The sequence below is a fragment of the Bidens hawaiensis genome, unplaced genomic scaffold (assembly GCF_021521415.1).
Source record: "Bidens hawaiensis isolate Kalapana, Puna unplaced genomic scaffold, B.hawaiensis_p1.1 tig00007457_1, whole genome shotgun sequence".
Classification (NCBI taxonomy): domain Eukaryota; kingdom Viridiplantae; phylum Streptophyta; class Magnoliopsida; order Asterales; family Asteraceae; genus Bidens; species Bidens hawaiensis.
In genome coordinates, this window is record NW_027491523.1 from 347069 (window position 1) to 361472 (window position 14404).

General features: G+C 35.7%; 1 protein-coding gene across 2 annotated transcripts; it reads left to right on the plus strand.

Moving 5' to 3' along the window:
* Positions 1-4516: 4516 nt before the first annotated feature.
* Positions 4517-11240, plus strand: LOC143635386 (5'-3' exoribonuclease 3). 2 transcript variants are annotated; one of them, XM_077103238.1, is made up of 23 exons: positions 4517-4723; positions 4860-4962; positions 5040-5116; positions 5183-5374; positions 5465-5584; positions 5689-5751; positions 6759-6908; positions 7006-7170; positions 7243-7320; positions 7410-7496; positions 7760-8029; positions 8104-8199; positions 8296-8391; positions 8476-8546; positions 9092-9220; positions 9296-9372; positions 9445-9485; positions 9581-9655; positions 9751-9908; positions 9992-10096; positions 10169-10244; positions 10320-10399; positions 10476-11240. In XM_077103238.1, the coding sequence occupies exons 1-23, from the start codon at positions 4520-4522 to the stop codon at positions 11059-11061; spliced, it is 3099 nt and encodes a 1032-aa protein (XP_076959353.1). In that variant the 5' UTR covers positions 4517-4519; the 3' UTR covers positions 11062-11240. The 2 variants fall into 2 exon arrangements, with proteins under 2 accessions (XP_076959353.1, XP_076959354.1); XM_077103239.1 differs by lacking the exons at positions 4517-4723; positions 4860-4962 and having other exon boundaries at positions 5062-5116; positions 5187-5374.
* Positions 11241-14404: the final 3164 nt, after the last annotated feature.

A 14404-nucleotide genomic window follows, 5' to 3' on the forward strand; every position in this document is an offset into this window, starting at 1 on the left:
ACTCCAAAATTACTAGTAGGTGTTCCTCATGTTCCTCCTTGTTTTTCGAATACATTAAAATATCATCAATGAACACTGACAAATTTGTCAAGGTAGGGCTTACAAACTCGGTTCATAAGATCGATAAACATTGCCGGTGCATTGGTTAACCCAAAAGGCATAACTAAGATTTCGTAATGACCATGTCGAGTCCGATAGGTTGTTTTCAAAATATCTTCCTCCTGAATTTTCACTTGGTGATAACCATACCTAAGATCAATTTTGGAAAAATAGTTCTCTACCTAGAGTTGGTCAAACAAGTTATCTATTCGAGGAAGGGGATATATGTTATTAATAGTTACTTTGTTTAACTCCCGATAATCAATACATATTCGAAAGCTTTCATCCTTTTTTTCACAAATAACACCGGTGCTCCCCATGGAGAATAGCTAGGACGTATAAAATCATTATCTAATAGTTCTTGCAATTGACCAGATGATTCTTGCATTTCAGAAAGTGCAAGTCGATGGGAGTTGCTCCTGGTATTAGGACAATACGGAATTCAACTTGTCGATTTATTGGTAATCCAGACAATTCATCGGGAAAACATCTAAATATTCTCGTGCCATTGGGATATATTCTATACACTTTGCTTCAGAATCTTTGATTGTCACATTTTCCACATACGCCACACATCCTTGGCGCGAATATTTTAATACCTTAAGATGGTATACGAGAGGAAACATAGTACCATATTTCTCTCCATTTAACATGATTATTTCATTGCCCAAAAGGGGGACTAACAGTTTATCGTTACAAACAATCTCGGCGTTGTACTTAGATAGCCCGTTAATACCGACTATTATATCGAAATTTCCTAATTCTACCGGGAGTAAATAGATATGGAATGGTTGGTTGTTTAGGATGAGAGGACACTTTCCAACTATTTGGTTAATATTTGCATGTGCTAACAAAGTACATAACGAATATAATTTTCTTCATTTCGTCCAAATACAATGACAATCATTACATTGGCATAAAGATAACAAATATTAGAAAACCTATCCAACTTTAAATTAAGTATTTCCTCATTTGTCTTGCATTGAAGAAGATTGAGTCAGGTTTAAGACGTTGGATTCAACTTTTGAAAGAAGGGATGCGATCGAATTGAACTGTTTTTGAGGGGTAACGCAGCTAAGTGTGTTGTGTATGTGACAAGTATCGGGTTGTGGCCATCTTCGATTAAATCCTTCATGTTTGATTGGACTTCTTGTGGCCTTTTCTTCTCGGTAAATATTTTCATAAGTTTGGTTCGTGAACGGGCTGTTTGACAGCCGTTGTGTTTGTTTTCTTGGCAGGTGGTGCAACTCGATTGAGTTTTAGAACTCACGACAGCTGAAACCGTATCAAAATGTAATCTTTATGTACCAAGTTCTCCCATTTTTCATGAAATGCTTTACAAATTTGATGTGTGGCACTACACTTGACTTTAACTTTGACTTTCACCTCAAATTCATTATCTTAACAGATACATGATGGTATTGGTGTTAGACATCCTAAAACATAATCATGAATAAAGTAAGCAACACTGGTAGTGCTCGTGGGTTGACTAGCCAAACTCGACCTGACATGTTTAAACTAAACCTGAACCCGTGAATTTAGTAGTCATATTCAAGGGAAAAATAAGATAAATAACTAGCAAAACACACCCCTAATTTCATTGTAAATTAAGTGTTGTAAACATAAAGATTGAGTTTCTTGGTTTCCAAGAATCCTAAAAGTTGAGCTCTAATAATCAAATTATGTTCCAAGATTTACATTTTTAAACATGAAATCAAACTACAACTCCATAAAGATCAAAGCTTTTTGATGATCAGAGAACTTGGATGATCGATTTTAATCGGAATCGCAAAACATTACATGCAAAGGTTGATCCGCGAATTGCAAGGTAGATTAGGGAACGACCTAGGCTTTATTGACGGGGTTGATTCGAAAAAAGGTTAATCTTCGTCTTCATGTTAGAAGCAACATGCGTGTTTTAGAGATTTGTCTAATATGAAAAAGAAGCAGAGAATAGAGCGTGGTGGATGTTTTAATCCTATTTAGTTTTTAGGTAGCGTTTGGTATGATGGAATGAGAGACGGAATTGAATAAACTATTATGAGGAAATGAGAAAAAAGTGTTTGGTTGATCAATGGAATGGAATCACTCATTACCATGTCAATTTCATTCCCCCTAAAATACCTCAAATTCATTTCATCCATCACCCTTGTTTTTTTTTTCATTCCACCCCTCTTTCATATTATATCACCTCCAACACCTTCCCACCACCACCACCCAATTGCACTCTCACCACCATCTACAGCTGTCGCCTCCACCCACCGCCACCACCACTAACTATGCACCACCATCATCAACCTTCCACCGCAACCACCGCCACCTACCAGCGCCGCCCCGCCACCAACCACCCACCACCACCAACCATCGCTATCGGTCATTACCATCATTGCTCTCCGCCCACAACCACCTGCCTACCTACCACCACCCTCTTCTGATGTGGACACAAGTGTCGAAGACCGGGCTATGATGTTTCTGGAGGCCCAAGATCGTGCTTCAAAAGGGGCTGCACGAAATGAGTTTAACTTGGACCACTGGCCTCCGTTTTAGGCGTGCTGCCAGGAACGTGGGCCATGTTGTGGTAACCAGCCGTAGGGGGGTTATCCCGCTTATTTTTCCGAAATAAGCCTTCTAGATACACTTTTGAGGCATTATTTTTTATGTTTTTTGTCTACTTTTCGGGTTTTGTTTTGGGTTGTTGTTGGGCCTATGGTTGTTTGTTTCGGCCCAAGCCTATTTTGGATTCTCTATTAATATGCTATGAATGTTTCTGACTGATCAAAATTGAATAAATAACTTTTGGCTTTTCAAATTTCTGCATTTTGGGTCGAATTTGGGGGTTTGGGGAAGGATCAACAGTATTCGTAGAATCAACATGATTAGCCTTCAATCTCTATTAGTACGCTGCATCATCTTCCCACCACCAACACAATGTGCCACCCACCACCACCACTTGTCAGTACCACCTATCCACCCCATCGCCACCAACCATCACTCCCAGCTCCTATCCATCGCCACCGCCACCACTCATCACCACCACCATTATTGCTCATAGTCTACAACCACCATTTTTATTTGATTCCAGCTTTTTCTAGCGTACCAAACATCACAAAGTAATACTTCTATTCATTCTCACATGGTAACCAAACATATCAATGAAATGATAATGGTTCATTCAATAACCTTGTCCATTCCATTCCTTTGTTCATTCCATTACCCTATACTAAACAGACCCTTATGTAGCGTTTGGTATGCAGGAATGACAAAGGGAATGAAATGATTCATTACGTGGGAATGAAGAAAGTGGTGTTTGATTACTCAATGGAATGGAATCATCCATTACACATGGAATCTCATTCCATCAAAACCATTCCTTCCTACCCCCTTCTTTTTTTTCATTCCATTTCTCTCTCACCCTACTTTCTCAACACCGCCACCACCTAACAACAACCACCACCACTATCATCGCCACCACCACCACCTGACCGTCACCGTCATCGTCACCACCACCTCTGCCACCAGCGTTGCCACCACCACCATCACCACCTTACCACCAGCGCTACCACCGCTACCTGACTATAACCGCCACCACCATTGTTGCTACCTGACCACCGCTATCGTCGCCGCCACCCTACCATCACCATCACCACTAATGCTACCACCGCCAACCCCACCCCCACAACCACCCCGCCTAACCATCATCACCACAATTTTCGTCGCCAGAGCTACCACCACTACCGTCGCCATTTCAGTTTTTTATTATTTTTTTTGTAAAAAAATATTTTTTGGGATATATTTATTTTTATTATTTCTATTTCATTTATACAATTTTTTTGGATGCCAAACAACATACAGTAATTATTCATTTTATTCTCTTTTTTATTCTATTTCTTCTCTTATTTCATTCCCTCTTCATTTCGTTACTTCCAACCAAAAATACCTTTAGGGTTATTTTTATCAAAACTACTTAACCTATTTAGGGGGTGTTTGGGATTCCTTATTTTCATCAACTTATAACTTATAAATTTTTGAAAAGATAATAAAGTGTATAAGGTGTTTGGCAAACCATAAGACCTTATGGATTTTAACTTATGGTGAAAGCAAAATAGAGGGGTTTTGAAAAGTTAGGATTATGTAACTTATTAACTTAATGAGTTTGATTTACATATTACACCCCTCTTACCCTTAAACCCCATTACACTCATTTTAAAAAAGAGTGTCCATTTTGGTTTTCCCCAACACATAAGATAATCCAAACATTCTTTTAAAACTTCTATGTAGTAAGTTTTTTTTAATCAAAAGTCCCTTTTCACTTAAATAATCAATCCCCAACACACCCTTATTCATTGTAACCTAATCTGGGGGTTGTACTTAAGCGTACGCCATTCAATCGACAAACCCTGTTTGTTTTGTTTTGGCGGCGATGGGAGTTCCGGCGTTTTACCGGTGGGTGGCGGAGAAATACCCAATGGTCGTGGCAGATGTGATAGAGGAAGAGCCCGTCGAAATCGAAGGCGTGAAAATCCCCGTGGACCTAACGAAACCAAACCCTAACCAAATAGAGTACGACAATCTCTATCTCGATATGAACGGAATCATTCATCCCTGTTTTCACCCCGAAGACCGGGTATGTAGTAAAATTCCTCCCTTTATATTATCTTACTTTACTAGTATTCTCTCATAACATAAGATTTTTCTCTGTTTTCTTTATGTTTTGGCCTTAATGATGTTTCAGCTTAAATCTTATATTTTCATGGATGCAGCCTTCTCCAACCTCTTTTAACGAGGTCTTTCAATGCATGTTTGACTACATAGATCGCCTTTTTGTGATGGTGCGTCCACGGAAGCTGCTTTACATGGCTATTGGTCAGTATTGACCCTGAAAACCTTTTCTAATAACTGATAAATTATTCCAACACTTCATAAACATTTGATGTATGTAGATGGTGTTGCCCCAAGGGCAAAAATGAATCAGCAGCGTTCTAGACGGTTTAGAGCAGCCAAAGATGCAGCAGACGCGGTACGTATTTTTCATATGCATGGCCAGGTTTTGTGCTGACTAACATGGTTAACTTTGGCTTTCTAGGCAGCCGTGGAGGATAGACTAAGGGAGGAGTTTGAGAGAGAAGGCAGAAAGCTTCCTCCCAAACAACACTCCCAAACTTTTGACTCTAATGTGATTACACCTGGGACCGAGTTCATGGAGGTTTTGTCGGTTGCTTTACAGTATTATATTCACCAAAGGTTAAACAATGATCCTGGTTGGAAGCCCATAAAGGTGACTTTTGACAGAAACATTTTTCAAAAGTTATGGTCAACTATGCACAAGATTACTGTTTTAACCTGTTATTGCTGATTATTTTTGAAGGTTATTCTTTCGGATGCAAATGTTCCTGGTGAAGGGGAGCATAAGATAATGTCCTACATTCGTCTTCAAAGGAATCTTCCTGGTTTTGATCCAAACACCCGCCATTGCTTATACGGTTTGGTATTGTTTACTCTTTTAACATATTTTTGTTATTTACATTTGATAGTGTTTTTATTCTTAAGTTGTTATATTGTTGGTTGCTTTGTATATTTATTTCTTTACAGGATGCTGATTTGATTATGTTGGCTTTGGCTACCCATGAAGTTCATTTTTCAATACTTAGAGAGGTATATGGATCCTTACAAACCCTAGGAAAACCGAAGTAGGGAAAAGGTTATGTAATATTTTTGTCTTCCAGAAGAAAAAAGTAGCAAACGGGCCGACTCGTATGCGAGCTACTTCTGAATGGCTGGCTAAAAGCTCAAGTTGAGCTGAGCTTAAACGAGGGTTTGAGTTTATATTTGGGCTCATTTAATAAACAAGCTGGAGCACGAGTTTCACATGTCAAGCTTGACTAGGCTCACGTGCCTAAACAAGCTTATTATTTGTGTAACCTTCATTTAGTAATCCAACTAGGGATGAGCAAAATCGGTACCGGTACCGATTTGGTACCGGTACCGAAATTGGTACCAAAGTTTTAAGTTTCGGGATCGGTACGGTACCGGTATTTCTCGATTTTTTACCCTCGGTACCGGTACCAACCGAACTGATTATTTCGGTACCGGTACCAAGAATTTGGGATTTTCGGGATCGGTATATTCGGTACTGGTACGGTACCGTGCTCATCCCTAATTTTAACTATATATGTATTTGAACTATTTTTGGTGTAATTGGATAGCTAGTAAGCCCGAATCGTGAATCCAAACTGTTATTAACGATTTGGTTTGGTTTTAATTTTAGGTGGTTCGGTTTTGGTTTTTGAACCGCAAAAACTGGTCTGTGAGATGTTATAGTTTCATTGTATACAAAATGATGATACAAATAACTAAACATCAATTATGTGAATAATTATTAATTTATATGGATACAATAATTAATGTTATTAATAAATGATAATCGAGTCAAGCCCAAGCTTGGGCTTTAAAAATAGAGATCTAAACAAGCTAAGGTCGAGCTCTCTTAAGTTAAACGAGCCGAACTTGGGCTCCGGTCGTTTACGCCTATAGCTAAATGGTTATTGCAATAAGCATATCGGTAATTACAGCATTTTTTTCCAAAAGGGTGCTGTAGTAGTTCATATAAACATGTAATGAACATCCAGTTTATGTTCTTTAATCTGCATGTTTCATTTCAGGTTGTATTTACTCCTGGACAACAAGACAAGTGCTTTATATGCGGTCAAGTAGGTCATCTAGCTGCAGCTTGTGAAGGGAAGGCAAAGAGGAAGGCAGGTGAATTTGATGAAAAAGGAGGTGCTGATGTGATGCCTAAGAAGCCATACCAGGTATTTTACTATTTCATAGTTAATGATCTACATTTCATTGATATTTATGCCATCATATTGTTTTTTGAATTCTTCACATGTTCATGTTCTTTTGCAGTTTCTCCACATTTGGACTCTTAGAGAGTACTTAGAATTTGAGATGAGAATTCCTAATTGCCCTTTCAAAATTGATTTTGAACGAATAGTTGATGATTTTATCTTTATGTGTTTCTTTGTCGGTAATGACTTTCTACCACATATGCCCACTTTAGAAATCCGTGAGGTACTTTTTTTTCCAACTTTTTTATCCTTTTCTTAAATAAAAAATTCTATTTAATAATGATCTTTTCTATAGGGTGCTATAAATTTACTTCTAGCTGTATATAAAAAGGAGCTTAAGACTATGAACGGGTATCTAACTAATGGAAGCAAGGTGACTATCTTCTATTATATGTTTATATTGATTTCTCACTTTGTATCTAACTTTTCTTCGTTACTTTTCTCTTATTTATTCATTTCCAGCCAGATCTTAGCAAAGTGGAACAATTTATTCAGGCTGTGGGTTTATATGAAGATAAAATTTTTCAGAAAAGAAGCCGCTTGCATCAGGTTAAGATTTGGAATCATATATCTGTATATCTTTAAAAGTTGAATCATATATTATTATATTATGAGGATGTTTGGGATTCCTTATTTTACCTCCTTATAACTTTTCAATAAGTTACAAAAGTGGAACTTATTAACTTTTCTCTCTCACACCAAAAGCAATCCCAAGCACCTTATTACTTTTCAAAAAATTAATAAGTTACAAATTTGTGAAAATAAGGAATCCCAAACACTCCCTATGTCTAATCTTTTAATGTGTTGTTTAGAGACAAGCTGAAAGGGTAAAACGAGACAAAGCCCAAGCAAAATCTCAAAAAATAAGAGGAGATGATGCAAGACCAGAATTAGAACCCGAATCATTAGTTGCAGTTGGGCGGTTTCACGGCTCACGACTTGCTTCTGGGCCTGCATCGTCACCGTATCAACCTAAGGGTGACTCGAGCCACTCTCGATCACAAAAGCTTGCACGTAGGTCTTCGGGTGCAACTGTTGGTGCTGCCATTGTTGAAGCTGAGAGCAGTTTTGAAGAAGACAATGTATGTTTTTTTTGCCATTGTTGAACCTCGCTTATTTATGTTTATCTACTGTTCAACTATTAGTTATTTTGCAGGTAGTTGACAATAAAGAAGAATTGAAAACAAAACTGAAGGAGATACTTCGTGATAAATCTGATGCTTTTAATTCTGACCAACCAGATGAGGATAAGGTTAGCGGTTATAAAAATGCATGCTTTTATTTAATTCTCACGACGCATGCCATTTTTTAGTGTTTATGTTGATATGTGTTAATTTTTTTATTACAGATTAAACTGGGAGAGCCAGGGTGGAAAGAGAGGTACTATGAAGAGAAGTTTTCTGCTACGTCTCCTGAAGAGCTTGTGGAGATACGGAGAGATGTTGTATGGCTTTTAACCTTTTTAGACAACTTTTATAGACGTAAAAAAGAAAAGACTAAGAATATAAAAACATATATATTAACACAGGTTCATAAATATACCGAAGGCTTATGTTGGGTGATGCACTATTATTATGAAGGTGTTTGTTCCTGGCAATGGTAATTTCTTATTTCTTTAATTTTTTTATCTGTCTAACCACTGTTTTTAAATAAAACTAGGAAAATGTAGCCTGCCCGTTGCGGCTGGTTGTTTTTAAAATCGAAACGCAGATGAAAAATACTTCACGATATATATTTAGAAAGCACGAAAAAATGACGTTTGTTTAACGTTTTTTGAATACTATAACTAACCAACATGTTAAGTTCAGCAATTAAAAAGTTATAGACTTTAATAATTACACTCAATAATTTATACAATTTGTTTTGAGTCCTTTTTAAGCAAGTAATTACGTGTTTAGGATCTAATGAAGGAGATGTAATTTATAAACTTTAATTTTTTACATTACATGTCAACAAAGTAAAAATCCAAAGTCTTTTGAAGATGTTAGCACTAATAATTGTATATAATTATTGGTACCACCAGTTAATATCTAAACGAATTAGGAAACCTGTTGAAGGATTTTCTTTTTATTGCTAAATGAAATGTAAAAGAAATGTGAATATCCTGTCACGTATACTTTTTTCACTAATGTTTGTCGTTTCAGGTTTTATCCATATCATTATGCACCATTTGCTTCTGATCTTAAGGATCTTGGAGAATTAGATATTAATTTTGAACTAGGTTCACCGTTTAAACCATTTAATCAGCTGTTGGGCGTGTTTCCTGCTGCAAGGTAGAACATGTCGCATTTATTTTCCCTCAATTTCTTTTAATTTCCCAAATCTTTTAACTAAATTTCTTTTTGCAGTGCTCATGCTCTTCCTGAACATTACAGAAAATTAATGATGGATCCAAATTCACCCATTATTGATTTTTATCCAACAGGTAAGACTAAACAAATCTTTTGTTGTATTGCTCAAATATATATTTTACATTTGTCTGTATATACTGTTTCAGATTTTGAGGTTGACATGAATGGCAAGCGGTTTGCGTGGCAGGTGTGTGTGTTTTTTTTGTTTAGGGTTGACTAATGATTATGTTATTACCTCTTCTAAGTAACTAAATACTTTACCTGCTTTTGAATTATTTATAGGGAATAGCAAAGTTGCCATTCATTGATGAAACTCGTCTTCTTGCAGAAGTGAAAAAAGTAGAACATACATTAACGGTATGATTATTATATGTTTATAATTAATTTTTAATGTACATTTATTTTAATGAAAATGGTTTTTTATTAACTTTTGGTTACTTAATTTTGTACAGGAGGAAGAGGCTAGGAGAAACAGCACGATGTGTGACATGCTTTTTGTGGCATTATCACACACATTATCTCCATACATATTTTCTCTAAACGACCGTTGCAAACAATTGTCAGCTAAGGAACGAGTTGAAGTCAAAGAGCTAATAGACCCACTCGCAAGGTAGCTTTTTGTTTTTGTTTTTGTTTATTTTTCCGTGCGTTCTTTTTGAGGTTTAATTCAAATAAATTTTGTTGCGTTTACAGTGGCGGAATGAACGGATATATATCTCTTTGTGCTGGAGATCCATGCCCTCCAATATTCAGCTCACCTGTTCATGGGATGGATGATATTATGGATAATCAAGTCATGTATACTTCAAAACTCAACGCATTTTGCTAATGTTTATTATAAATTTCATACTTTTTATCATTCTGTTTCAGATGTGTTTTATACACACTTCCAGAGTATCATAACCATATGTCTCGACCACCTGCAGGGGTCATACTACCAAAAAAGGTAATTATTAGTCTACCATACAAACATACAAAAAGTATGTTAACTCATGTTGACTTTGTGTTGATTTTGCTGCAGACTGTGACGATAGACGATGTGCAACCAGAGCCTCCTTTATGGCATGAAGATACTGGAAGGAAGCCATGGGAGAACGGAAGGTGCACTCACTTTCAAAATGCATTAATAAACACATTTTTTAATGAGTTTATTAAATATTTTTTTTGTATAATGTAGGAATGGGCAAAACAACAGAAACGAGAATCATAACCATAACCCTCGTGGGGCTATTGCTGGTCGACACCTTGGAGATCGATTAGTCACCAATAGTTTACAAGTCAAAGCGGATAGACATAACAGTCAACATCAACCGTATGACCCGGTCCCACATAACTACCCACCTTATCGGAGTAATAGACCTTATTACAGTCAAAGTCAACATAGTTCAGGTCATCCGCCACATAACTATGACCCGGGTTATGGTCAGCATTATGGTTCAGACACCCATTACAGTCGGTCAAACCCTCAGACACATGGATACCACCAGAGTCAACATGGATATGCTCCGCCACGTGGGCCCCACCAACGACAGCATTTGCCTGCTAGCGGTAATTATTATCCACAACATGGTGGTGGTGGCTATGCATATGGTGGTGCTACTAATTATCATCATTATCAGGAACAACAGGGTGGAGGGTGGGCTCCACATGGGAATCAGGGAGGCGGGAGAGGTCAGGTCCGCCCTCAACATGGCAGTGGCAACCAGTTTTCAGCATTGGGTAGAGATGGTAGCGGTAGGTCACATCAGCATCATCGTCGCTAGACATTATGGTAATGTTTGAACGTTGAATTTGATTCATTAATATGTTGTATTGTATCATAGTCTGAAACCTTTCACTATATTGGACTCCCACCAAAGGTTTACATATAGGTTAGGTCTAGAAGATGGTTGGATTCTTGTCACTTTTTGTGAGTTCATAAAACTTAGAACATCTTTCTTTATTCCAAGTTTTTTCATTATGTTTTTTCATTATGGGCTGAGACTGAATGTTAAACGAGTCGTGTTTGGGTTAGGGTGTAAATTAATGGTTCGAACCGGCAACATGTTTTAAGAATAAAGTTTTCTTTAAAACATAAAAAGTGAGATATTTACAATTATTAATCTTTTTTCGAATTTGGTTTTAAGGTCAAGTTATTTTATAAAGGGGAACAAAAATGAGAAGTGTGAGAATGATTTATAGTCATACAAAAAAACCCCTAAAATAAAATTAAAAAGAATAAATATAAAAATTATAACTTATAATTTAATATAAAACGAAAAAAGTAAAAACACAAAAATGTTTCTATCGTCTAATTCATTCTCATAAAAAAACCCCAATGGTAAGTGAAAAAATCTTTTAGTTTATTGTGTTTTGTGTTTATTTTCGTCATTTTTTTTCTGTGTTATATTACTCAAAATTGTGCTATATTTTGTTCAATACAAAAAAACCCCTAAAATAAAATTAAAAAGAATAAATATAAAAATTATAACTTAAAATTTAATATAAAACAAAAAAAGTAAAAACACAAAAATGTTTCTATCGTCTAATTCATTCTCATAAAAAAACCCCAATGGTAAGTGAAAAAATCTTTTAGTTTATTATTGTGTTTTGTGTTTATTTTCGTTATTTTTTTTCCTTGTGTTATATTACTCAACATTGTGCTATATTTTGTTCGGCATTATGTTATATCTTGCGATCTATTGTGTCTTTTTGTAGTTACAATTGTCTTTGTTCATTTTCGTCATTGTGTCTTTGATCTTAGCAATGTGTCTTTTTGTCAAATTTTTTTTTTATTTTTTATTGAACGAGAATGATAACGGAAACATTTTATTTTTTAATTTTTTATTTATATGTTTTATTACTCTTTTTGAATTTGTATTTAATGGATTTTGTGTGTGGTCATAAATCCTTTTCATTTTTGTCTTTATTTATATTTTAACATTACATCCTATTTGTTGAAATCTAAAAAGGTACTAGTGTTGAGATTTGTGGTTGGTGATTCCAACTCTAATTCCTGCTCAATACTCATGTATGACTAACAAGTCAAATGTTTGGTGTTCATTCTTATGTTATTGCTCTAAAAACGAGAAGCATAGGTGGATGCAGCTCTGGATTTTTGGGCAATTTTAGAGCATTTTAGAGCATAGGCAATTATAGAACATTCTCATCTTATTCTAATTATATGAGGGGAGTTTGCAAATATATGATGGGATTTTGAGTAGTTGTGAATGTAAATTATAGAGTGGAGAGAAAAAAATTAGTGAATTTTTATAAATTTGAGGAAACTTTATTTGCTTTTATTTATTTTTTTAATATTATTGAATTGATTGTGAATAGAGTAGGGTGAAAACAAGAATAAAAAATAAAATGATCGTTACATCAATATAAAATTAAATAAAGAGCAATGAGTTGTTAATTATAATTAACCATCTGACAATAATTTGGAGCATATTGAATTAATATTTATGATATGATTTGAGCATTAAATGGGGACGGTTTCTTTGCATTCAAAAGAAGTTAGTTCTACAAGATTTAGTTAGTTCTACAAGATAAATGCTACATTCAAAAGAAGTTAGTTCTACAAGATTTAGTTTGTCTACAAAAGCTTCAAGTCTTGCTCGATTATTTGCTCAGGATCCAACCGAAAATGAGTCAAACAATCAACATGCTTGTTCTTGAAGCCATGGACTGCATCATGAGTGAGATATATGATATCTAAAGCCGAATTTTCATCGGTATAAGAACCATTCTCTTGGATATTTATCTGGTGGGGAAAATCGAGGCTAAAATCGCCTTGCCCATTTTGCAAAAGGCAAAAGTTCAAGGCAAACAAGTCATAACTTTTCTGAGTTTTGTAGGGATATCAGGGTCGGTAACACCTTCGAATACCCCAAAACGGAGCAAACTTCCAAAGCGGTAATTAAAGAACTCGAAATCACAATTCAGACAGAACAATCGATTGAAAACGTTGCAAAAGAATAAATGAAATCGGTTATTGTTGTAACCAACCAAAAATTGTTAAAAACACAGTCACAATGATTCAATATCAAGTTTAAAGACAGAAGTCACCGATGATTGGGAGGTCTTTCAAGATAAAAAGAAATCAAGGTATGCGCCTTTGCCGGATATGATTAGCCTTTAATTGTTTTGTTCAGACAAAAAAGAAATGTTTACTTTTTTTTATCATTTTGTTTTGTTTAGACAAAAAAGAAATGGTCACTTTTTTATCATTTGTATGAATCAGAATTTGTAGTGTTTCTTAGTAAATAAGTCTTAGATAGATTAAAAAGTTGTAATAAACATCATATAAACACGGTTCATTTAACATCTAAAAATTGGTTTAACCACATGACCAAAACAATCAATCGACTTACAGCCAAAACAAGCCAAGCAATATGTTATCAAAACGTTATAATCAACCTAAAGTTTGACGAGTACACGTATTTATAAAGAGTATCAAACAAAAACAGAAATACTTAGACCAAATTTGATGCTTTATGTGAAATATTCAGTGAAATACATACTTAATTAAATATTTCAAACCACATTTGATACTTTGATGTCATCACAGGAGATCATCTATCAAAACTTTATCAACTAAATCAAGTTTCAAACAAAAAATCAATAACCTTGAGACCCGGAGCTCAAATAGCATCAGAAGAAGAAGCAGCAGATGAAGAAATTTGTTGTTGTTCAAGAGTCTTCATTTGGCGTTCAGCGTGTTCTCTCTCGTAGGCACTAATTCACAAAATTATGTCAACCACTGTACCCGTAGTCCCGAAGAACATGAGGGGTGTGAGTGATTTCCTCTTTATTTCTATTGGTATAGTAAGCAAAGCGCCAGCTATTGCGAACAGACACGTGCCCAATGCACTTTAAATATGTAGAAGTTTAAAGCTTTTTAATTTAATATTATACTTAATTTTATTACAAGGGAGTTTACATGGAAACAGAGTAGTCCTCAATGTGCTTGACATCCTCCTGACTTGTCATCGCTTAGATAGTGATTCCTTCCAAACCTACAATGATAAGAATGCCACAATGTGCCCCTCGTCTCAAGCGTCGATTTGACTGGTAATGGTCATGAAACGGAGCTCCGTGGGCCTAGTTATGCCCATTTCCGTG

What these genes read in the sequence shown, in the direction of transcription:
- LOC143635386 (XM_077103238.1), top strand. Translation starts at nt 4,520, where the DNA reads ATGGGAGTTCCGGCGTTTTACCGGTGGGTGGCGGAGAAATACCCAATG. An exon ending in CCAAAGATGCAGCAGACGCG is followed by an intron (nt 5,117 to 5,182) that starts GTACGTATTTTT and finishes TTGGCTTTCTAG; the next exon opens with GCAGCCGTGGAGGATAGACT. An exon ending in AAAGAAGCCGCTTGCATCAG is followed by an intron (nt 7,497 to 7,759) that starts GTTAAGATTTGG and finishes TGTGTTGTTTAG; the next exon opens with AGACAAGCTGAAAGGGTAAA.